This window comes from Globicephala melas, chromosome X (genome assembly GCF_963455315.2).
Source record: "Globicephala melas chromosome X, mGloMel1.2, whole genome shotgun sequence".
Classification (NCBI taxonomy): Eukaryota; Metazoa; Chordata; class Mammalia; order Artiodactyla; family Delphinidae; genus Globicephala; species Globicephala melas.
Genome location: NC_083335.1, coordinates 42,503,396 through 42,523,776, shown reverse-complemented (window position 1 = coordinate 42,523,776; position 20,381 = coordinate 42,503,396). Strand labels below are relative to the sequence as shown.

The following is a 20,381-nucleotide window of genomic DNA, read 5'->3' as shown; positions in this document are numbered from 1 at the left end:
AACATTCAGACCAGCACTGCACTTATCACCTTCTAACATATTATATAATTTACTTTATTATTTTTTTAAAAAAATCTGTCTCCCCCCACTAAAATATAAGTTCCACAAGGGAAGGGATATTTTCTTCATTATTGTATCCTAAGCACCTAGAATAGTGCCTGGCATTTGTAGGTACTCAATTGTACTTGTTGAATGAATAAATGAAAGAAAGAACAGAGATAATGGGAGAGAAGACAACAAGAGCAAACCAGATAAAAGACTGGAATGGCAACTGACTTAGCAAGATGAAGGAAGCTACATCCGGATTGCCTACAAAGGGGGATCTGATGAGAGGTAAGGCTTATCTGCTCCACACAAGCCTGGAAAGGCTCAAACTTGAAGTGCAAGGAGATAGAGATGGGATAAGGTACAGGGCTTAAAACAGGGTTTGGTTGAAAGTCTGGACATAAAACTGGTAAACAACCTCATCCTACCAAAAACCTCTATCCTTCTGTAGCAGGAGGTTGGGGATGTTTTTTCCCTTAGGAAAAAATGAACACACAAATACCAGGAAATACCAGGCGGAGTGGTGGCACAGGGGTGGAAACAGGAAGATTCAATGTAAATTCTCTCAAGAAACTGAATAGTCCCAGAGTAATGATCTCCCGAGAGAGATATGGGCCCCCACCCACAAGCACCAGCAGGCAAGCCAAGAATCAACAAACCCACTCAAGCTGAACTGCCAATCAATTTAAAGCCTCATGCTTAAACATGAACGGTCAGGCAACTACCACCAGCTACTTGATTAAAGCCTTCATTGCAAAAGACAATACCCAAAACAAACAGGGAAAAAAAATCCCTGAAGGAAGCAGACAATTCAAAAAACAGGAAAAAGGGCTTCCCTGGTGGCGCAGTGGTTGAGAGTCTGCCTGCCGATGCAGGGGACACGAGTTCGTGCCCTGGTCCGGGAAGATCCCACATGACGCGGAGCGGCTGGGCCCGTGAACCATGGCCGCTGAGCCTGCACGTCTGGAGCCTGTGCTTGCTCCGCAACGGGAGAGGCCACAACAGTGAGAGGCCCACGTACCGCCAAAAAAAAAAAAAAAAAAAAAAAAAAAAAGAAAAAAAGGAAAAAAAGGAAAAAGCAAGATTAAAAATATATATATATATATATTACATTATTTTAAAAAAAGAAGATGCTATACAAAAGGAACAATCAGAGAACAAGCAAAAGCTTTTGAAAATTAAAAGGTGGTAGAAAAAAAGTCAATAAAAATGTTGGCATTTATTTCAAGAAAATTTCACAAAAAGAAGAACAAAAGGGAAAAGAGATGGAAAATAGAAGAGGAATGAGTAGCAGATTACAGAATCAATTCATGAAGTCCAAAATCCAAATAATAGGAGGTATAGAGAGAACAAAGAAAATGAGAGGAAGTACTTAAAGAAATAATACATCACACCAGTCAGAATGGCCATCATCAAAAAGTCTACAAATACTATATATAAAATAGATAACTAATGAGAATGTACTGTATAGCACAGGGAACTTTACTCAATGCTCTGTGGTGACCTAAATGGGAAGGAAATCTAAAAAATAGTGGATATATATATATATATGTATAACTGAATCACTTTGCTGTACAGCAGAAACTAATACAACTTTGTAAAGCAACTATACTCCAATTAAAAAAAAAGTCTACAAATAAATGGCAGAGAGGGTGTGGAGAAAAGGGAACCCTCCTGCAGTGTCAGTGGGAATGTAAAGTGGTGCAGCCACTATGGAGAACAGTATGGAGGTTCCTTAAAAGACTAAAAATAGAGTTGCCATATGATCCAGCAATCCACTGCTGGGCATATACCCTGAGAAAACCATAATTCAAAAAGAGTCATGGACCACAGTGTTCATTGCAGCTCTATTTACAATAGCCCAGACATGGAAACAACCTAAATGTCCATCGACAGAGGAACGGATAAAGAAGATGTGGTACATATATACAATGAAATATTACTCAGCCATAAAAAGAATGAAATAATGCCATGTGCAGTAACCCATAGATGGGCCTAGAGATTATCATACAAAGTGAAGTAAGTCAGACAGAGAAACATAAATATCATATGATATCACTTATATGTGGAATCTAAAACAATGATACAAATGAACTTATTTACCAAACAGAGGGCTTCCCTGGTGGCGCAGTGGTTAAGAATCTGCCTGCCAATACAAGGGACATGGGTTCGCCCTGGCCCAGGAAGATCCCACATGTCGCGGAGCAACTAAGCCCGTGCACCACAACTACTGAGCCTGAGCTCTAGAGCCCACAAATCACAACTATTGAGCCCATGTGCCACAACTACTGAAGCCTGCGTGCCTAGAGCCCATGCTCTGCAACAAGAGAAGCCACAACAATGAGAAGCCCACGCACCACAACAAAGAGTAGCCCCCACTCACCGCAACTAGAGAAAGCCCACACACAGCAATGAAGACCCAACACAGCCAGTCATACATACATACATACATAAAATAAAACAGAAACAGACTCACAGATATAGAAACAAACTTATGGTTACCAAAGGGGAAGGGGCAGGGGAGGGATAAATTAGAATTTGGGGATTAACATATACACACTACTATATATAAAATAGAGAAACAACAAGGATCTACTGTATGGCACTGGGAAGTATATTCAACACCTTATAATAACCTATAATGGAAAAGAATCTGATAAAGAATATATATATATAACTGAATCAGTTTGCCGTACACTTGAAACTAACACAACATTGTAAATCAACTATACTTCAATAAAAAAAAATAAAAATAGGGAATTCCCTGGTGGTCCAGTGGTAAGGACTTGGCACTTTCACTGCAGGGGCCCGGGTTCAGTCCCTGGTTGGGGAAGTAAGATCCCACAAGCCACGTGGCATGGCCAAAAATATAAAAATAAAAAATAAATTAAAAAAATAATAATACAGGAAAATTTCCCATGTCTGAAAGTATTAGTTTCCAGCTTCACAAGGACTAGAAAGTGTCCATCACAATTAATGAAAGAAGGGCCACATGATCATGAAGTTTCACGGACAGAGATTCCCTAAAAGCTTCTAGAGAAATAAAGAGGGGAGAGATTATCTACAAAGGAATAGGACTTAAAGTAGCATCCAGGCTTACACAATATTAGCGGCCAGATGACAATGAGACCATGTCTTCAAATTTATAAAGGCAAATGATTCAAACCTAGTATTTGAAATCTAGAAATACTCTCAGTCATATGTCAGGAAAGAACTAAGACATTTATAGACATGCAAAGACTCAAAGTTTACTCCTAGGCACCCTTCCTCAGGAAGCTAATGGAGGTTGTATTCCAACTAAATGAGGATGTAAACCAGAAAAAGGAAGACAGGGGATCTGAGAAACAGGGGTAAAGACAGAAGAACAGCAAAAGGAGTCCCAAGATAACAGCTAGGCAGAAGGCCTCAGGAGCCTAGGATGGAGACTTCAGAAAAAAGGTCTTCAGGGAAAATACTAAACTCAAGTTTTAGACCATATGGAGAACATTGATGTTTGACAGAGCTCTTAGAGCACTCAGAAAAAAAAATAGCAATAGGTTCAGAGAAAACTAAGCCAATGAGAAAATTAGGTAATTATTCAAGCCAATGAAAACTAGAAGTTGTAAAATCCATCATATTACATAGGACTAAGCAGTTATTTTTTTTAAATGAAGCATACAGCAGAAACTAACACACCATTGTAAAGCAATTATACTCCAATAAAGATGTTAAAAAAATGATCAAAGGATCAATCCAAGAAGATATAACAATTGTAAATATTAAAAAAATGAAGCATATTATTATGTGGAAAAAAGGTACAGAACTGTGTCCATATTAAGCTACCTTTTAGCTAAGAAAAGGGGAGATACAAATATGTTTCCATTTTTTAAAATAAATAAAAGTGAATAAAAATGTTACCCATAGAAGGAGGAAGGGAACTGGGCAGAGGGGACAGAAGTGAAAACTAGACCTCTTTAAATACACCTTTATGGGACTTCCCTGGAGGTCCAGTGGTTAAGACTCTGCACTTCCACTGCAGGGGGGGCGGGTTCAATCTCTGGTCAGGGAACTAAGATCCTGCATGTGGCGCGGCCAAAAAACAAAACAAAAAGAAAATACACCTTTATTTTGTAGATATGACTTTGAAACCATGTAAATATCTTACAAAATTATAAAACAAAAATTTAATCAAAAGGAAAAAGAAAAAAATCAATCCCTAAAATTTGAAAGCAAGAATGAAGAAAAAAAAAGAATCCATGTATCATGTCAAGTTGGTGGTGTAACTACAAAGAGATGAATTCCTTCAGAGCCACAATAATTGGACAAAAAGAACTGGACAGAAATCTTGAGCTCTTTTCAGTAATCATTTGTTAGTAATAATACTAGTATTGTTGTTCTGAAATTATATGTAAAGAGTAGGATGGAATAAATAAGTACAGCTGACCCTTGAACAACATGGGTTTGAACTGCACAGGTCCACTTATATGAAGTTTTTTTCACTAAACGTGTACTACAGTACTACACGACGCATGGCTGATTGAATCCACAGATGTGGAACCACAGATACGAAGTGGATTTTCAACCGCACAGGGGTTGGCGCCCTTAACTATGTCCTTGTTCAAGGGTCAATTGTAAGTATTCTAATGTTGTCAGGACTAAAGTTTTAATTGTAAGAGACAAGAGATAAAAATATAAAATCAAAGGATTTAAGTAAAAACTATAATTTTTAATTTGATTTGGACATATTACTGTGAACTCATGATATATTTTCTTTTAAAAAATATTTCCTAGCTCTGTCCACTAAAAAGGCATTGAAATATGACCAACTCAGTATAAATAAGCACGCACCTAGCACCCTGCCATTTCCCACTAACAGAGACAAGGATTCCTTAAAGAAACGGCTGAGGGCTTCCCTGGTGGCGCAGTGGTTGAGAGTCCGCCTGCCGATGCAGGGGACGCGGGTTCGTGCCCCAGTCCTGGAAGATCCCACATGCAGCGGAGCGGCTGGGCCCGTGAGCCATGGCCGCTGAGTCTGCGCGTTCGGAGCCTTGCTCCACAATGGGAGAGGCCACAACAGTGAGAGGCCCGCGTACCGCAAAAAAAAAAAAAGAAACGGCTGATTCCAGCTCCCAGGCATAAAATGGACTAGATGTGCTAGAAATATCTTATCATTCCAGAACTATCACGGCCATCTAGGTCTCACAGCCAATTAAAAGAGGTTCCAATTGGCCAAAAATGGAGTAACTGGAGTACCAAAAAACCCCTAGTATCTGCAGTAGATTGAAACATATCAAGTATGTTAAAAATCTATGAGTTCCTAATGATACCAAAACAAACACATTAACTGATCATCTTTTGAGGAAGGTGAAAGAACCAAGGATTTATCCTGCCTTTCCTGTAAGAGTACCTTAGAGTAACCAAAGGGTTGATAGGGAAAAGTTATTTCTAGAAGAATTCCAGCTAATAAATAATAGATTTAGAACAGAACTGCATTGCAACCCCCCCCCCAAAAATAAGAGATCTAGGCACTGATCACTAATGACAGCTAAACCATTAAGCGAAAAGCTGACAGGGAACTTTTCAATGAGTGAATCAGACTGATGACACCTGAATCCGCTGTTCAATGTTAACATCACCAAAAAAGAGAGCCCATTAGACATCTACATATAAAAACATTCTTGCCAAAAATCAAACCTGAATCTGATCAACACTCTAGATCTACCAGCTTAGAGGAAATACAGGGGATAGAGGAAGAACATTCAATGATATCAAGGGGATTCAATCAGCAAAATCCAGAATGGGAGAATCTCCAGAGGAAAACAAACCAGTTTCTTCAAAAAGTAAATTGCAGGGACAAAAAAATTAATAGGGAGGGGTACTTAAAAATTAAGAGGCTAAAGAGACATGTTAATCAAATGCAATGTATATACCTTGTTTGAATCCTGATTTGAACAAGCCAACTATATCAATTAAGCTTTTTATGAGATAAAACAGTGCCTAATCTGAACATTTACTAGGTAGTTGATGATATTATGGGATAAATGTTTATTTGCAGGTGTGACAATGGTATGAAACTATGTTAAAAAATTAAGTCCTTTCTGTTAAAACTCATGCTGTGGTATTTATATCTTATATGATATAATGTCTGGAATTTGCCTCAAACAAATCCAAAGGGGCTGGTGGAAAGTGGGTGAGAGTATAGTGAAAGCAAGATGGGCCATGTGTTGATAGTTACTGAAGCTGGGTAATGGGTACATGGGGTTTGTTATACCATTCTATACTTTTACACGTTTGTAATTTTCCACAACATAAAATGAAAGAAAAAAACAGTACAATAAAGGACACAAAATCTTAGTACATCTACTTGGCTCAGGAGTGAATATCTACAGTCATAACAATACAGATGCTAGAGACCAGTTGCTTGGACTGGAGTGGTGATGATGGTGGTGGAAATAGAAAGAAGAGGGTAGAGTCAAAGTATTTTTAGAAAGGAAAACTGAACGAAATAAATAAGAAAACAAAAAAGAAAGAAAGGAAAACTGAAAGGACGTGGAGATTTATTATATGTGGCTGAGGAGGAAGTGGTAGGATTAAGACAGAGGAGTCTAAGAGGACATATGTTTCTAGTACACGTTGCTACCATTTACTAACGTGAGAAAAAAGGGCACATTTGGAAAGGGAAGAGGGTAAATTTAGTTTAGGGCAATGGTTCTCAACCGGAGGTGATTGTGCCCCACAAGAGATATCTGGAGGCAGTTTTGGTTGTCACAACTCATGGCCTCTAGGGGCAGAGGCCACGGATGCTGCTAAACATCCTCCAGTGCACCTAATAGCCCCACACAATAAATAACCATCCAACCCAAAATGTTAATAGTGCGAAGGTTGAGAAATCTGGATCTGGGCCAATGCTGATTTGAAGAGCTCTACAGGAAAACTAGGTGAGGATGTTCGGTAGCCTTTGGAACCCCACCTCCTGAAGCTCAAGATGGAGCTGGTATGCAAATATAAGTTTAGGAGTTGTCAATTTACAGGTGGTCATTCCAATCATCAGCTATAGTGGTGTGCAATCTCCCATGAATATATTCAAAAAGAAGGCCAAGGACAGAGTCCTGGAGGACACCAACACTTATCGTGGGAAAGAAAGGGAGAAAAAGATCCCATGAGAACGACTAAGAAGTGGCCAGCGAAATAGGAGGAAAACCATCAGAGAATGGTATCACAGAAACCAAACAAAGACAGTGTTCCCAAGGAGGAAAATAAGAATAATAAGTGGTACCAAAGGCAGAGAAAAGTTGAGTAAGTTAGGGGCAGAAAGTTTCCATTTAATTTGGCAAAACAGAGCTCACTGATGAATTTGGCAAGATTAATTTCTAGGAATTGTTGGGGGCAGAAGCAAGAACCATCAGATTTTTTTTAATTGAATATGTTTATGAAAGAAAAGAGCCGGTAGAGGTGGAGAAAAGTAGGTAAAGAAACGGGAGAAAGAGGGAATGTAACAAAGGAATAAGGAACCTGGGGAGAGAGGAGATGAGTCCAAGATGGTGTTTCAAGGAAGAATAGCCTTGGACAGGTAGAAGACTAACAGCATTTCACTGAGATAGGAGGGAAAGGAGGGGTAAGATTTCAGCGAAATTGGTAGATGGTAGGGGAAGCAGCTAAGGGAATCCTCATCTGTTGGTCTTAATTTTCCAGTGAAGAACCAGGCACAGCCATCTGTCAAGAGCAAGGGTAAATGTGATGGGATAGGAAATTCGAGGAGAGGTAAGAGTTTGGAATAGTCACTGAAGACAATGGGAGAAGAAGCTGACAAGGGTCATGCAGGAAGATTTCCAGAGAATGATCCTATGATGGGAGTTGTGTTCTAGCCAGGAAATCTTTGAGGTCAAGATGTGTCCTATGAGAAGGCACCACCCAAGTGTCAGAAAGCTGAATCATTAGGAGGATGGGTGCTGTAAGTATAAACAGGGAACAAGTATGTCATTTGGAAGTCCTGTTTCTTTTGCCTTTTTCTTTTAAGTTCCAGGAGGGCAGGCACCATGTTTGTTTGAATCACCACTGGATCCCCAGCACCTAGTCCAGTGCCTGACACATAGTAGGTACTCAATAAATAGTGGGTACATGAAATAGAGGGATACTAAAATGTCTCAGAGGCCAATCTAATGATGTAGATGCCTTACGCCCATTCCCACATCTCTCATGATATGTTTCAACCTTGTTCTGCTGAAAACACTAGCCTTCCAAATACAGACACCTGCCACTTGCTATCCTGCCCTTATCAGTATCTCTCTGTCCTAAATTTCCCTTGTATTAAATTCCTTGGATGCTTGACATTTGCAATAATGGATGCAGTTCTCTCTCCTCCTCTCCACCCTCTCTGAAATGAAACACTAGCAATGTTCTCTCCACCGTTAAGAAGTACACTTTCAGAACAGAACCCCTCCTCCCCTGTAGCACTAGAAGAGCTCTATGATTAAAATATCAGGCATGCTGCCGTTATAGACTGCAATGCCTGGGGTCATCTTCAACCAGCCTTTGTTCCTTATTACCTGTGCCACTTGACTGTGTTTCTTGGGGATGTTTTTCAGATGGTTAGACCGTACACAGACCATGTTCCTGTCTATGGAAAGAAAAAGAATTTGATTTACATGGTTTTCTTCCTAAAAGATTATTTAGAATAAAATGTCTAGCAACTCAAATCCCCTAATCCAAAGAGGCATATGCAAATATGAAGAAGCAAAGTACCTAATTCATGCTCAAGGCCATTTTTCAGAGAAAACCTGTTTCCTGGTCTGGCCATTAAAAAGCTTATTCTTAATGGAGCTAGTCCGCAATATTTTCTCTCATGCCACAAATGTACAATATGATAATGTCTGCTTTCTGTTCAGATTTTAAGAGGGAAGTAAAATGTAATGGGTTTTGTTTTTCTGTTAGTGAATAACAGAACACTGACGTCATATACTCATTTAATTCAGCACACAGGGGAAAAAAAGAAAGCCAAGTGCCTACCCTAATGAACTGTAGTTTAAGGCATATGGATATTAAACAGTGTAACTAATATAAAATGATGGTGTTTCAAGTGGATTTATTGAAAATGGGCAAATGGTAAGTTCAGGAATAGAATCTAGGAATGGATACTGGAATTAAGTCTCAGAAATATGCCACTGTGATTTCTCTCACCAGCACTCACCTCCCCTACCAGTTCTTTTAAGGCAGATTTATCGCAGAAAGCTCTTAACTTTCAGGGATATGGGGATGTGAAATAGAAAGGGCATGTCTCTAATAAGCAGGAGACTGCTCCCAGTACAGAAAGTAACATAAAATGATAACAATGATGATGACGACGATGTTGACAACAGTGATGATAATGAGACCAGCAGCACCAGCATCAATATTTATGAAGTGCTTACTAGGTCTCAGGCATATGGCTTTTAGAGGAAGAAAGCTGGGGGGCGGGGAGGTTGATTCCTAGCACTATAATACAATGACTACTCACCAAAAAGTATCCCCAATTAATCTTATTTTTTAATGCCTTTTTTTAAATTGAAGTATAGTTGATTTACAATGTTGTGTTACTTTCAGGTGTACAGCACAGTGATTCAGTTTTATATGTATATATATACATATACATATATATATATATTTTAGATTCTTTTCCTTTATAGGTTATTACAAAATATTGAGTACAGTTCCCTGTGCTATACAGTAGGCCCTTGTTGGTCATCTATTTTATATATAGTAGTGTATAAATCCACTGTATGGATTTATAGTGTATGTTATAGTAGTGTATGTTAATCCCAAACTCCTAATTTATCCCTCCCCCACTTTCCCCTTTGGTAACCATAAGTTTGTTTTCTATGTCTGTGGGTCTATTTCTGGTTTGCAAGTAAGTTCATTTGTATCATTTTTTTTTGATTCCACATATAAATGATATATTTGTTTTTCTCTGTCTGGCTTACCTCACTTAATATGATAATCTCTAGGTCCACATTGCTGCAAATGGCATTATTTCATTTTTTGTAGCTGAGCAATATTCCATTGTGTATATATATACCACATCTCCAATTAATCTTGTGATCATGCTCTGCATCAAAGGCTTCCAGTAGCTAGTGGCTACTGTGTTGGAAAGTGCAGCTATATATGAAGCAGCAAGAACACTTGCTACTCACACACACAGAGCTATAAGAATAACCCCCAAAAAAAGCAAGGAAGAAAGGAAACAGGCATTCGGATATAAGGCTCTAGAGTTTGGAAGACATAACTGGCCTAAAGTGAAAATTTCAGAGTCATTAGCATATTGAGTTTAAGGACACGTTGGGGCATCTGGGTAGACCTGTTCAGCCAAGCTTCCTACAAGTCTAGCACCTGATAGAATGGAGGAGTGAAGACTTAAGCTGGGTACCTACCTTGAGCTGTTCTTCATGGCTCAGCCTCCAGAGTGGCATCACAACATCAGCCAGCCTTGAATAAAATAATCCAGGCACCTCATTCATTATCTAAATATGTACTGAGCACCTACTACGCATAAGTACTTCCTGCCACCATTTGCTCTGGCATTTTACTTATCATTCAGAAGACCTAACTCTCAGGCCCCTGGGGAGATGGAGTCTGGGAGGAGAGCCCATTTTGGTGCTGTCTACTTAACAAAGCCGAACAGATGGGCAAACCTAATATAAGAAAAATCCAGATTTATCAGGAGGTAATTAATCATATTATAAAAAGGCTTCACTGTTGCATTCCTTTAAATAGCTCACCTCCCTAACACTTTTAAAATATAATTTGATTTAGAAAATACAGTTGTTGCATAAAATGAGGTATATTTGTGTTTGCATGGCTGCGGTGGGACTATTCATTTCTAATTCATCTCATCTCTAAGTCCCTGGTTTTCAGTATACCTGTCCTGGACCTTTTGAGACACAAGGTCCCAGTTAAATATTCTCTTTCTGCCAAAAACACACATAAAGGCAAGGAGAACATTTTCTGCAATCACAAAGCATTTCCACCAACATTCCTTAGATGTCTTAAGTTTGCCCTGGGTATCCTACCTGAGGTGCCCCCCTGAATCCCTGCAAATGCCACACTGTACGTCAGGCATACAGAATTTCAGTAGGCCCAGAGATTCAGATTTGTTAAGGGGAAGGGATATCACCCAGGGCCTTACCTTTCCTGCCAGGAATCATCTAGTGGTCCAAGATGTTTTGGTTTCTTCTGACTTTTCTGTCTTCTTTGACACTTCTTGGCTATCATGTGGGTGAAGTTTCCCTTACATGCTGAGCCCAGAAAGAGTTGTGACCAACCTGGAGGTTTTCTGGCACACCAGGGGAGCAAATAATAATAGCATCTACCTTATAGAGTGGTTGCAAGAGTTAAATAAAGGATAATAAAAAACACTTAGCACGGTGCTGGGAAAACTGGACAGCTACATGAAAAAGAATGAAATTAGAACACTCCCTAACACCATACACAAAAATAAACTCAAAATGGATTAAAGACTTAAATGTAAGGCCAGACACTAAAACTCTTAGAGGAAAACATAGGCAGAACACTCTATGACATAAATCACAGCAAGATCCCTTTTGACCCACCTCCTAGAGAAATGGAAATAAAAAACAAAAATCAAAAATAAACAAATACGACCTAATGAAACTTAAAAGCTTTTGCACAGCAAAGGAAACCATAAACAAGATGAAAAGACAACCCTCAGAATGGGAGAAAATATTTGCAAATGAAGCAACTGACAGAGGATTACTCTCCAAAATATACAAGCAGCTCATGCAGCTCAATATCAAAAAAACAAACAACCCAATCCAAAAATGGGCATAAGACCTAAATAGACATTTCTCCGAAGAAGATATACAGACTGCCAACAAACACATCAAAGAATGCTCAACAGCACTAATCCTTAGAGACACGCAAATCACAACTACAATGAGGTATCACCTCACACCAGTCAGAATGGCCATCATCAAAAAATCTACAAACAATAAATGCTGGAGAGGGTGTGGAGAAAAGGGAACCCTCTTGCACTGCTGGTGGGAATGTAAATTGATACAGCCACTATGGAGAACAGTACGGAGGTTCCTTAAAAAACTAAAAATAGAACTACCATATGACCCAGCAATCCCACTACTGGGCATATACCCTGAGAGAACCATAATTCAAAAAGAGACATGTACCACAATGTTCACTGCAGCTCTATTTACAGTAACCAGGACATGGAAGCAACCTAAGTGTCCACTGACAGATGAATGGATAAAGAAGATGTGGCACATACATACAATGGAATATTACTAAGCCATAAAAGGAAACGAAATTGAGTTATTTGTAGTGAGGTGGATGGACCTAGAGTCTGTCATACAGAGTGAAGTAAGTCAGAAAGAGAAAAACAAATACTGTATGCTAACACATATATATGGAATCTTAAAAAAATGGTTCTGAAGAGCCTAGGGGCAGGATAGGAATAAAGACACAGATGTAGAGAATGGACTTGAGGACACGGGGAGGGGGAAGGGTAAGCTGGGAAAAAGTGAGAGGATGGCATGGACATATATACACTACCAAATGTAAAACAGATAGCTAGTGGGAAGCAGCCGCATAGCACACACAGCGAGATCAGCTCAGTGCTTTGTGACCACCTAGAGGGGTGGGATAGGGAGGGTGGGAGGGAGACAAAAGAGGGAGGAGAAATGGGGATATATGTATATGTATAGCTGATTCACTTTGTTATAAAGCAGAAACTAACACACCATTGTGAAGCAATTATACTCCAATAAAGATGTTAAAAAAAAGCACTCAGCAGAAGATTAAATAGACAAGATGTTTGTAAAGCTCTGAGCAGTGTCCAGTGCCTGGGAAAAACTCAGTACATGTTAATTACAACTGTCATGATGTTTAAAGACAGTATGGGACTGAATGGGGGTGGCAATATTAAAGGAAGGGAGCAGGGGGAAGGAATAGTGGGAATAACTATGAGTCAAAAGCTGGAAGAGTTAGAACAGGTGGAGGGCCTCACTTTGGAAAGAGGAAGGAACCCCTCTTCCTCCCACACAGGACTCTCTGTTGTTGCCTATTTACCTAATGGTGCCTGATCATTGATGTTTAACTATTTTGAGTACCCAGGACACATGTATGGACTTGGCCAGACACCTCACTGATCTGCCATGAAATTACCTTTTTGCCCTTGCCCTCTACCTTGGATTTCATCCTAATGTTAAGTCATACCTTAATTCATAATGAAATACATTTCAAGTCCAACATATGGAATAGGTTTATTAACAAAGATTCTTCCATGGACTCAATGCAACCAAAAATAAATAAATAAATAAATTTATTTTAAAAATTAAAAAGATTCTTCCATGGCTCCCTCTATTACTGTAAAATTAGTATGCATGATCACTACATAATTTAGAGGATGCTGACATGGGTGCTGTAATATTTAGCCCATACAGTATTTTGTATGTTTACAAAGTACTAAAGAAAGTAACTGTCATAGCTTGGAAGCATTCTGAGGATTTCAAATTTCTAACAGAATAAATTTAAGCTGGCCCGGAGTTCAGATGTTAACAATAACACACACCACCCAGCTCCCAGGAAGGGACAAGTCGTTAAGAACATGGGCTCTGGGGCCATGTTCTAATCCCAGCTCTTCTTCTCACTAGCTCTGACTCTGGGCAAGTTACTTAAGTGTTATGAATCTCAGTGTCACCATCTATAAAAATATGACTGGTAACACCTACCTTTCAGGGTTGTGGTAAGAATTAAATGAGCTCATATATAGGAAGCACTCAGGTCTGTGCCTAACACAGCAGCTGTTCAACATGTGTCACTGCCCTGCCTCAGGCTCTGATTCGAAGTGTGTCACCTGACTTCTTTGCGCCTTAATGTGTCCAACCTGTAAATCTGGTGAGATATAATGCATGCGAGTGCTGTGAGCATAAGAACAATTACGTGGAAACTTAAACAACGCACACACGCAAACTCTCCTAACCTCAGTGCCTGCTGGAGTGTGGTGAACTTAAGGCCCACTCAGGACCACCTGTTAATACTACCAAATGTGTGACCTGTGGTAGACCTTTTTCCAAGGTGAGACAGATGTGTATATTTGAAAAGCAAAACCAGAGAAAGGAATGAGCGAAGGGGCAGGAGACAAAGAATAAAGAATGGTACGGAGAGGGGCACTGAGGAGGCCCACACTACAGGTGGAGAGAGTGGTGCTCTTCCAGGAAAGGGGCCCTGTCCCTCCAGCTGGCAGGGAAGGAAGAAGGAAACTGCAGGCCCACTGGGGGTTGGCAGAGGGGCAGGGGAGCTGAGGAATTTGAGTACAGCTATCTCTATCCCATGATATTTAGACTTTTTGTGAGTGTGGGCCCTCTCCCTGGTGACTAGCCACCATGACTGTGCTCCACTTGCCCTGTACCCCTTGTCCTTCTACATTTCTCCAAATGGTCAGATATAGTCTACAATAGGACTCTACTATTTCAGGGTGCCAACCAGACATCTCTCCTGGTAAAGAGTCTCTCATCATACTTAGTAATTTCTCAAGTGAAATATAGTTTTCAAGGCAGTATAGTTAATACCAGTCAAAGTGAGTTATATTTTGTTTTTATAGTGTTTCCTGTTTTAAATAAATGCTTGGGTTAAAAAAAAAAAAAGAATGTGACAACTGCTCTATTTCTGCCTCAGGAATTGATCAGAAAGAGACCCAAGGTCCAGAGCTGCCAGAGAGCAAGGTATACTAACTCTCTAGGGCTGAATAGCTAACCAGCCTGAAATGCTCAGAGAGGTTCAAAGCAGAGACTATGTAGTAGGTTTAATCCTCACAGAGCCAAGGATCTCCTTGGAGCAAATGTTCACCCACGGAAAAGGATCCTGCTTACACTCTCCGTTCACCCTTCTTGCAGCTGGCCTGGCCCCAGACATGGTTCCTGGCTAAACCAGACGGACAGATGGGTACTGCTGCGTCCTGACTGCAGCCCACGTGCAGTCAGGTCCTTCCTTCCCCCACCAGACCCCCTTCACCAGCCCTTCCATCCCTCTCCTCTTTGGGCAAGTTCTGCCCACCGTGTTTGTAAGAAGGGTAACGAGGAAGAGACACTAGGAAAGGCTACCACTGAACTTGGGCGGGCTGCAGGGCCAGAAGAGCCGACAAGGGGAACAGGGGGAGGTCAGAACACAGGCGGAAGCAGAGCTGGATGCGACCACAAGCAGCCAGCGTCCGGTCGTCCCCTCCCCCACCTCGCCGGCCTTCCCAACTCCCCGCCCAGGAGGCAGCTTGGCGCAGTAAACAGTTTTCTCTACCGCAGGGGATAAATCGGGTTTTCGGACACTCCACGTACCCCTCTTACCTTCGTAACCTATAAATCTTCTTACAAACCGGAGGCGGTTAACGACAAAATCAGCTAAGGGTCCACATCGCAGCCGCTGGGGAGAGTCACTTCCTGGTGCGCCCAGCGCCTCTACTCCCGGAACAGACGCGACGGGACGCTGGGCTCCCCCGGCTGGCCCGACACCTGGAAGCTTGTCTCGTGAGCCCTTCCCCCGCCTTTGTCCCGGTGCTTCTCTAGAAATCTTCCGCCAAAGAACTCGTTGCGCTAAGGCCCGGCGCCTTCACTTCCCAGCGACCCCTCCGCGCGGCCCCGCCCCCTGCCTGCTCGCCTCACCCTCCCATTGGTGGATCTGGATAAATCTCCTAAATCACTTAGAAATTCTCACTACTGTAGCGTAAACAGCGCTACCTCTATAGGGGTAGCCTACAACCAAAAGAATAGTTTTCTAATGGTAGAATTGCAGGCATCAGATCCATAATGGATTGGAAGATTGGGAGAGGAAGAGCGGGGTGGCTTCCTCAAATCGCAGCATTGAAGGATGCACACGTATGTGCTGTAAAAAAAATTGTTTTTATTCTGTTACTTTAACAGAATAAAATTTACAGCAAAGTGAATCTACATTTTATGACGCTCGATTTGTATGCTTAATAGTAATTGGGCTTAAATGGAAAACACTTTATAGTCAACATTTCAGTTATTTATTCAAAGCATAATATGCCTATTATGTGCAAGGCAATGCATTAACCCTATTGAGTACAGCAGTAAGTTAAACAAGGACCAATAACTCACATAACAGCAAACATTGTCAGCCTGACCAAGGTTCAAAGCACAGATCTGCCACTTATAAGCTGTGTGAATTTGGGCCAGTTACTTAATTGCTCAGTGCCTCATTTTTCTCATCTGAAAAAATGTCCTTATCAATTGTACCTACCTCACTGGGTTTTGATAAAGATTAAAGAAGTTAATGCATGCAAAGTGCTTAGAACAGAGTGAGCACACACTCAATAAATGTTAGCTATTATCATTCAAAAATAATTGTATATACTGTGTGTGTATATACACACACATGTGCATATATACCTTTTTTTAAAAAAGGTCTTTATACGATGTGTAAAATAAATAAACTACAAGGATATATTGTACAACACAGGGAATACACCCAATATTTTATAATAACTTTAAATGGAGTATAATCTGTAAGCGTTTTGAATCACTATGTTGTACACCTGAAACTAATAGAGTATTATACATCAACTATACCCTAATGAAAAAAATTTTTTAATCCACTAAAAAAAAGAAAAGAAGAGAGATCTTTGCTTCCCATTCTAAAGACTTGAGCAGGTAACTGCTTGACTCAGATTGTGGCCTTCCTAACTGCTCTAATGGCTCTTGAGCAAAATTGGAGTGCAAACCACTGCTTCAGGTTTCTAGGCCTGCACTGGGCTAGCAAGTGAAACCAGGCCAGAGAGTGTGCTTTTGGGTCTCTTCTCCCTTTCTCTCCTCTTAATCCCCTCTTATTCAGAAAGCCAGCTCTACTCCTTTCCTCACCTCTTCTTCCCCTTTCTTCTCCTTCCCATGCCCTTCTGCTCCTTTATAATTTCTCATCTTGGCATCTTTTGTTGTGCCTAGACCAGAGCCAGGTGCCCAATAGGAGCTCGATAAATATTTGTTGAATTGATTTGAATCCCACCTTGTCTACTGAAAGGAAAAGGGCATATCTTCGCTCACCCCCACCCTCACCTGCTCTGAGCATCCAATCGAACTCATTTAAAGCAGGTCTGTCATTTGAGAAGGCAGAACCCTGAGGGGTGACCAGAGAAAAGAGATTAAGGAAGCTATAATGTAATTACTTAGCCTTAACATTTCTATATATATTTAATCTGATAAACCATGTTCTTCTCTACAAGTGAAATCATTACATTTGTAAGAGGGGTAAAATATCCCATATTATAGAAAAGGTTAGACTCGTCAACAGGAAAGTCAATAAATGAACATGTCATAGGTGATAAGAAATATTGTTGAATTAAATAAGAGCCGAAACCAAGATAACCTTTGCTTAACTTTGTTACCAGCAAACCAAATCACTACAAAGTGAAATCTCTAGAAATTTGTCAAATATTCTCATTTTGGACCAAAGAAAGGATTTCTGAGAGGCTAAAGATTTCATTAGCTCTCAGAAATAACATGTATTAAATCACTTGGAAAAATAAATAAACAAATAAAATCACTTGGCAGTTAGGGCTGATTTGGTTGCATTAGCCGTGTTCTTCAGGTGTGCTTCCCAGGCCTCTAGGCCTGTGTTAGAGGCCATGAGGGATAGACATAGCCTGCACCCTCGAGAGTATGTGACCTGATGGAAAGACAAGGCTCACAAAGTCAGAATACACAACCATGGGCTTTGGTAATTCTAGAAAAGCAGAGGATATTCTTGGTAGTCAAGGAAGGAAGAGAATGAGAATTGAATTAATGCATAGAATTTTAATCACCTGAGAGGAGGTGGGGGCTGCAGCATGAAAAGAGGAATGAGCAAAATATATGTTCAAGGCCCAGGAGGAGGCAGGCCCGGCTGGAAGGGACTGTGGTGCCAAAGTCAGTGGAGATCAATAGGTCCAGGAAGATAAAGGGCCTGGAGCCATTCATACTGTATTTTTATACTTTTGGGCAGCATTAAACATTTTTATTAAATAGGAAAAAAAAAAGAAGGGCCTGGAGTTGTAGTGCTGGGATGAGGGGTTTGATCTAGTTCCCTTAACAACAGGCAGCTAGTGAAGAATTTTTCATGAGATGTTTCTGGAAGTGAACTTTAGCAGCTGTGTTTAGGATGGATTTTAGGGTGTAGTGACTTGGAAGCTGAGGGAGACTGCTATAGTCATCCAGATGGGAGGTGCTGAGTCTCTGTACTAAGGCAGGCTACACTGCACTTTGCAAGAGTTTCTCAAAATGTGCACAGGGGCCCGTGTGCAACGTAATCATCTGGGGTGATTGTAACACGTGCAGGTTCCTGAGCCCCACCCCACACTTACAGAATCAAAATCCGAGAGGGGTAGGGCCCAAGAATATCTGGGTTTTTAACAAGCACCCCAGTGATGCCCGTGAAAATTTGAGCCCTACTACCAGGCATCAACTCAAATTCCAGATGAATTAGTTGAAGGTCAAAAAAATAAAATAAAATCGTAAAAGCCCTAAAATAAAATATAGATGATTATACATCTGAAATTTGGAGGCAGGAGAACTTTAGCAGTGGGAAAAAACCACCACATACATAGATTTTACTACATAAATCTGACAAACTTCTATATGACAAAAATATAATTAAATTCAATCATAAACAAACAGAAAAATATATATGACTATGGCAAAAGGTCATTTTCTTTATTGTATAAAGAGCTATATAAACTGATAAGAAAAATCCAATGACCACAATAGAGACCTTGGCAAAGACATGGAGAGGTAATTCGCAGGAAAAGAAACATAACTAGTCAAAAAATGCTTTGTTCTACCTCACTAATAATGACAGAACATGCAAACTATACATCAAGTAGATAATACTATTTTATCTATAAAATTGATGAAGATTTAAAAAAGAACTGATATTCCTCAAAGTAGACCATGGACAGTGAGGCAGATGCTCTCATGCATTGCTGGTGGGATTGTAAATTGATACAAACTTCCTGGAAAGCAATTAGAATCCAGAGCCTTTAAAATTTTTATACTATTTGCCCCAGAAATTCCACGTCTAGGCATCTATTCTAAAGAAATAGAGATGTGAACAAAGATATATGCCCAGAGGCTCTCAAAGTTAAAAATAAGAAACCATCTTCAAGGTCCAACATTAGAAAAATAGAGAATGGTTATGTAAAATATGGTCTGTCCATAGACTATTAGACACTAAAAATTATGCTCATAGTATGGTGTTAGAAGTCAGGATGGCATTACCTTTCTGGTGCAGGGAGTGGCTGGCAGGGGGTATGAGGAGGCTTCTGAGGTGCTGGTAGTATTCTATTTCTTCATCTGGGTGCTGGTTATAAAGATGTATTCACTTTGTGAAAATTCATTGTTATACTCTTCATATGTGTGCTTTTCTGTATGTGTTACACTTCAATAAAAATTTTAACTTAGGGCTTCCCTGGTGGCTCAGTGGTTAAGAATCTGCCTGCCAATTCAGGGGACATGAGTTCGAGCCCTGCTCCGGAAGATCCCACATGCCGCGGAGCAACTAAGCCCGTGCTCCGCAACTACTGAGCCTGCACTCTAGAGCCCGCGAGCCACAACTACTACTGAGCCCGAGTGCCACAACTACTGAAGTCCATGCACCTAGAGCCCGTGCTCTGCAACAAGAGAAGCCACCCAATGAGAAGCCCACGCACCGCAACGAAGAGTAGACCCCGCTGGCTGCAACTAGAGAAAAGCCTGCACACAGCAACAAAGACCCAATGCAGCCAAAAATTAATTTAAAAAAATTTTTAACTTAAAATTGTGTCTTTGAAAAGTTTATAATGACATAGAAATATGTGTAGAAGGCAACCTTAAGTGAAAAGGGCAGGGTAAAAAATTGTGCATTCAGTATGATTTTAAATTTGTAAAGAAAAAAATGCATTGGAAGGCAATATGCCAGCTGTTTTCAGTGGTTGCTTCTAGAGAGTAGGCTTGGGGTGATCATTTGCAATTTTTTTCCATTTCTGTACTTTCTAATTTTTTATACAATAGACAGTCATTACATTGAAAATTAGGGGGGAGAGAAAAACACCTAAAATATCAGAGAAAAAAGTGACTTGATGAATCTTGGTGAAGCTCCCATAGTCCAGTATATGGAACTGAGAACTAGATTTCATCAGTTCCCGTGGAAGTGATTTAGACTCTGAGGGACTAATTTACACTAAGCAGATTAATAGGAGACTGGCTTACGAGCCAAATGCCAGTGAGGAATACAGTATCTAGTGACTGACATATTCTTATCTCCTGTATAAGGTTATACCTACCTACTATTGATGTACCTGTGAAACCAAACTAACGATCATTTGTAATTTGAATATA

General features: G+C 40.3%; 1 protein-coding gene across 1 annotated transcript in view; it reads right to left on the bottom strand.

The window, feature by feature from the left end:
• Positions 1-14,940, bottom strand: part of TRMT2B (tRNA methyltransferase 2 homolog B) — an 85,943-nt gene extending 71,003 nt beyond the window's left edge. Inside the window, 5 exon segments of the mRNA XM_070044663.1 lie at positions 8,571-8,641; positions 9,202-9,259; positions 10,428-10,482; positions 11,183-11,329; positions 14,879-14,940. Coding sequence (XP_069900764.1) covers positions 8,571-8,641; positions 9,202-9,259; positions 10,428-10,482; positions 11,183-11,329; positions 14,879-14,940 — 393 coding nt within the window.
• Between the last annotated feature and the right edge of the window lie 5,441 nt (positions 14,941-20,381).